The sequence below is a fragment of the Vipera ursinii genome (assembly GCF_947247035.1).
Source record: "Vipera ursinii genome assembly, chromosome: 6".
NCBI classification, from domain to species: domain Eukaryota; kingdom Metazoa; phylum Chordata; class Lepidosauria; order Squamata; family Viperidae; genus Vipera; species Vipera ursinii.
Genome location: NC_139515.1, coordinates 68,581,564 through 68,587,472, shown reverse-complemented (window position 1 = coordinate 68,587,472; position 5,909 = coordinate 68,581,564). Strand labels below are relative to the sequence as shown.

General features: G+C 34.5%; 1 protein-coding gene across 1 annotated transcript in view; it reads right to left on the bottom strand.

Moving 5' to 3' along the window:
• Positions 1–4,683: 4,683 nt before the first annotated feature.
• Positions 4,684–5,909, bottom strand: part of PAH (phenylalanine hydroxylase) — a 41,747-nt gene continuing 40,521 nt past the window's right edge. The window contains exons 12-13 of the mRNA XM_083366668.1: positions 5,650–5,765; positions 4,684–4,849 (exon numbers count right to left, since the gene is read on the bottom strand). Of these exons, the coding sequence (XP_083222794.1) occupies positions 4,806–4,849; positions 5,650–5,765 (160 nt within the window). The 3' untranslated portion in view covers positions 4,684–4,805. The remainder of the gene's footprint in view (positions 4,850–5,649; positions 5,766–5,909) is intronic.

The window sequence follows — 5,909 nt, the reverse complement described above, 5'->3', positions numbered from 1 at the left end:
CTCTAGAGATCCGAAGAGCTTGAGAGCGATCCGAAGAGCTCTCTCGCGAAGGTGACGGCGGTTTCCCCGACGGGATCGATCTATTCAGCTGCCCAAACGCGTCTCCTAGGAGCGCGGCGGTGGAGTTGCCTACCTCCTTCGGCCGGGGAGAACCGGGGACCGGATTCTCAAGTACGGGACAGGTGGTTCCCGTAATGCTTCCTCCTTCTCCTTCAATTTAGTGCCTCCAGCGCCAATGTGAGGCCGTCTGGGGATGACGGGAGGGGACTTCAGCACATCCGGAAGGTACCAGGTTGGGGGGAATGTTTGGCACGTGATCTATCCCACTGTCAGTGATCGACCCTCGGAGACAGAATAACTCTTGCCCTCAAACTGGTTTGACAATGACTTTTGCGGTTCTTGCATTGTGGTGTAATGCTGGGGTGTGTGTTTTTTTCTGGCTTATGTATCAAGTTTGCCCATTTTTTAACTGACCACTAGCTGCTTTGAGAACCATGTGTGTTCAGAGACACTTAGAAATGACTCCGCTCACACACGTACACACACACACACCCGAAGAAAAACAACCAAAATAGACTAGACAGAACATTCGATAGCAGTCTTCAGACCGCTTAGGCTCAGAACATTTCAAAGGCTTTATTCTAGTTGTGTGAACATTACTCCTTTTTCCCCCTCCTGCTCCGGTACAAGAGGGATGCTGTTGGCTGTCAGCTAAATTGATCTGCTGTAGTGGGTAAGAAGCCCGTTACACATTCAGTCGCATTCGCACCGTACGCTGGGCTTGCCTGGATTTGGATTGTACGTAGTTCCGACGTTGTAGGGAAACCTAGCTATTGTGATTTGATATTCTGTGATTCAGAGCATCATAGATTTTATTTGAACAAGCAGATAATAGGAACTCAGCAGTTGTGCTTCTTTGTCGGGGTTTATGGATAAACGTGACATTTAAGTATGGTTCTTCAGTTTACTTGGTAGAAATTCCACGGAATTCAGTGGAATTCACCCCAAGGCAGATGGTGGCATCGGGGAAGCAACCTCGCTCGAAAGGCTCTGAGGAAGGTTTGCAGTGTAGAATAATTTGAATTTAGTACCAAGCACATTCTGTCAAATTAAAAAGAAATCAGACGTTTTTGATTTTCTGTCAAAAACATGTACAAGTTGTATTATTAAGGGTACCTTAAAATCTCTTGAATGAATAGACTCCCTAATAAATTTGATCCTCCCATCCCCCCCTCCTCGGCAACACCTATTTTCTTATGTCATTTCATCTGCCTCTTTAAACTACTCTCAGTCCCTGCCGTTTAAAAAAAAAACAACCACCTTCGTCTGTTCTTTACATGGAAAGGGACAAACTGGGTGAAATATGCCCAGTTCCTTGATATTGTCTTGGTAAATGCAGAATTGCCACATTGCACGAATAGAATCTTGCTTGAAACCTTTCAAGGAATAAACTCTTAAATGCAAACAACACCTGCACGATTTTTGCAAAACCTACGAACCCACAACCCAGACTCCAAATATGTGTTTAAGGTACTGAAGAGCTCCCTTACAAGAATTTAAGATCCCGTTGCTCGAGACTGAAACACTTCAATACCAATTCAAAGCGGTTGGACACCATTTCATCCTTCACCCCTATGGGCAATTGCAAATTTCGTAGAGGCACCACGGTGCTGTCCTCGGTGCTGAAAAAAAATGCTCGACAGCTGAATCCACACCAGTGGATTACATTGATATAGTTCTCTTTGATTTGTGTCTCCAATTAGTTTTCATTTAAGAGGTGATAAATGTGCTTGTGTGTCTCTGTATATCATTGTGAAGCACAATTTCTTCAAGATAGTATAGAAGTCTGCTTTTGAGGATAGCTGCTCATTATTTTTCTTTGGTTATTAAACCCTTGATTTGAATGCAATTTAATTTAAATTTGAATGCAATGTAATGTAAACTGTGATACATAGTATGTATATATTAATGTGCCATGATTTTTTTAAAGTTGGTATATATTAACTATTTTATGGGAAACAGAAATGTTATTTCTAAAAGAACTTTAGAAGGAAAATAAATATTTTGTTGAAAATTATTGTTTTGTTTACACTGTTTTTATTTTTTTATTTTTATCCCATTTATATCCCGCCCTTCTCCGAAGACTCAGGGTGGCTTACAATCTAAGAAACACAAATCAACGTGCTTAGCAATAGCCTTCACTCTATGTATATGCCTGCTTATTAGGGCTTTCGGAAATCCAAGAGAGCTAAAGGGATCTAATTGATTTAAGTAACATAGTAATAATAATATAAAATGTTTATCAGCAAAATTTGAAGACTGTAATTGATGGGTGATTGTGCTACAATTTTAATAGTGGGATATAATCATAATAGAAATGTTAATCAAATAATTTTCAAGCAGATGTATGATTTTATGAATATTTGTAATAGTAGTTAGGGTTTTAAACAGTAGTTCAATTAATTGTAATTTCATTGAGAGAAGCATGTTCAAGAAAATCCCAGAAACTAGAAGGAGAATTCCAAGAATCTGTCTATGGGTGAGATGGGAGACAGGTTTTTAAAAATGGATAAAATAAATAAATAAAAGGTATACAGTAGATTTCTCTTTTTGAAAGGAATTGGTTAGTTGCATACTGAACAAAAATTGTTTCAGGACGCATGAGGAATATAAGTCTGTCTCATAAAATGTGAATTAGTCATTTTCTTAATAAGTCTAATGATATTAAAGTATTAAGTAATTATATGAAATTTATTCTTGTATTCATCCCTACGTTGGCTAGGTCAATCCCAGGTGATTTTTTTAGATACCTCTGAGCTGCAGTGACTCTTACAATTAAGGACAACATTCAATCTTAATTAATTTGCTCCTTTTTTGTCACAACCTTGGAAAACATGGATATAATTTAGCCATATTAAGCGATGTTATATTTTATCAGCTGAAAGAGTACTTATTAGGAGTCTAGCAGTTGCTTTTCAGATTGCTACTAGACAATGAAATCTTAAACGTCCAATTAAACTTAATCCCATATAAAGAAAGTAATTGCTGCATACTGCGTTCATTTAAAATGTTAATTGGATGATTAGCTGGATCATATGAAATGAAAATCACATGGCTTCTCATATTCAGCTTATCTTCATAATTCCGTTTTTTTCATATCAGATATATAATGCAAATAGAAAATTTTCCAGTAACATCAACCTAGTTCACAACATACCCATTCCTTCATTTGTGGATTACCAGATTACATTCCATCAGAAAACCACTTATGCATATATTTTAACAAATCTTTTTATTAACCCCATTGCATCTGTTCCTATCTTAACATGAACCATCAAAATTTCATTGAAAATGAATTGAAAATGTAAGTCAATTGTAATTAATACATTAATTTTAGAGAACAACTATTATGAAAACCATTAGGTTCCATGCACAAAAATATTTATTTATTTATTTAGATTTATATACCGCCCTTTCCCGAAGGACTCAGCAAATGTATTGTATTTATTTGAAATAATTATACATTTTAAATATTGGTTTAAGAAAAATATGATTGACATTTGGGTAATCTTTTCTACAAATTAGCTAGCAAAGAACTTAAATGTTAGTATAGATTAAAATGTTTAGCTTTACATTAGCTAGTATTTGAATCATTTGAATAAGGGTATTAATGTATACTCTTCTTCAGATGATAAATGTAAATAATTCATATATATATTTAAAGATAGCAGTAAAAATTGTATTTTTCCCTGTAAACCATGAATTTGCCAACATATGCAGCACATAAATATTCTGCCACTGTAATGGTTCTACCAGCAAAAATATACTGCTCAAAAAATAAAGGGAACACTTAAACAACATAATGTACTGTATTTAATAGTAGGATGTGTTATCTTGTGTTCCCTTTATTTTTTTGAGCAGTATACATCAATAGAATGTGTAAACTGGGACAGAGTTGTATGTAGGACATGAGTAGTGAAGAAAAAACATTTGCACAGCATGCTGGACTTTTGCATGTCACAATTATCTTTTTCCCAATAGGTTACCTATGGAACTTTACAACAATCCCAGTTGATCAATTTAAAATATTTATCTTTAACCTATTGGACATTATTACACAATAATATATGATACCTAACATCAACATAATCTTGATATCTAATCCATAGATAATTAGCAGTGTGAGAAAGTAAAAGTAAAATTAATAGACTTTCATGGTTCAGGTGTAGCTTCTTGAATTCTTTCCTGAGATGTATTGGATTTTTTTTTTAAATGAAACCTTGACCATATGCAATCATTTTCAATTTCACTCTTTCTTATGTCATTTCTTCTCCTACTCCAACTCTGATCACCTGCCATAACATTTTCAGAGAGTTACCCTGTTAACAGAGTCTTGATAAGCTTCACAATGTGATATTGGATTGGAAAGAATAAAAGTACACTTCAAAAATGTATAGCTCTTATATAAAAGATGAATTGAGTATGCTTATCTTTTCTACTATTTTCCTACATTTTGCCTTTTCAATTATATAAGTTGCATTGGTTTATACCAGGACTTACTGTAACATTATAAGCACTTAGCATATAGAAATCATATTTGAAAGGCCTACTTAAAGAATTATTTGTATTAATTTTGTAGAGACTTATATGATCATATCAAAATCTGGAGAGGGATTTGTTTATAGATATACATAAGCATATAATATATTAGATTTTGTTACTTTTCTGCATTATATGTTAATTATGGGCAAACTGACTTCGTTAAAAGAAAGAAAAGAAGCAAGGTGAGCCGAGAAGTATCTCTTTCACTTTATCTTCTGGAGAGCATTGCAAAGAAGTTCCATTTCATCTGCAAAGACATCAAGAAAACAAAAGTTTTACTTTGCTCTATATGTATTACATTTGCATTTTCTTCATGGAATACAAGGCAGTGCGTATGGAGTTATTCCCGGTTTACTCTGTCAGTAGAGATAATAATGCAGAGATTACTGGGCAAACAAAAGAAAACAAATAGTACAAACTTATTGCCATAGGAAGAATGCAAGGCAATTCACATATATGCTGATAATATATGTGTTTGGAGGAAAAGTATTGCGTGACCTATGAAAAAAAATGAGGTGATGAACTGTGCTACAACTGCAAATTTATTGTCTATAGATTCCATACAACATAGAAGCTCCCACTGACACAATAATCTTTTTGTGCACAACCATTAATAAACACTTTTTCAGTTCTTCAGATCTTTAATAGGAAACTATTAAAAAGACATTATTGAGGCTGATAAACAGCAGATATGCATATGGTACATATACAAAACTACATTCATTATGAAACTCCTCTGAATTCCAGGAAAGAATGAATACAACTGTCACCACAATCTAATCACAAAAGGGTTTATTTTAAATATGCTACTAGAATTGGAGTTTAAAAAACCTGCTTTCAATTTATTATGGATGTGAAAATCATGATACTTGATTCCATCTATCTCATATAGTGCTTTGAAGTTTAAAAATGCACTGGAAATCAAGCATCCATTTCTTTGTACATAAGGAATTATTAGTTGAATAAAATGAAAAGACAAAAGCACACATATAAAAGATTCTTGGCATCCGAATAAAGCCATCCAAAGTTGTGATTTTAAATACTTACTGCCAATGGCATCTGCCAAATTCTTTAATTGCTTGATATTGTCCAAAACTTCAATTCTTTCAGTATATGGATTGTAGCGGACTGAAAATGGCCGTGAAATCGTTGAGGCATATTTTCTGTACAATGCAGAGCAAACATTTAAAGGTAGCCATATGTTCATTTCTTTTGGCGAAATGTCATTCTTTACAGCTGGCAACTGTAAATTTTATGATTTGTTTGAAATGTAAAGATGAACGATAAAACTGAGATCTTGTGCAATA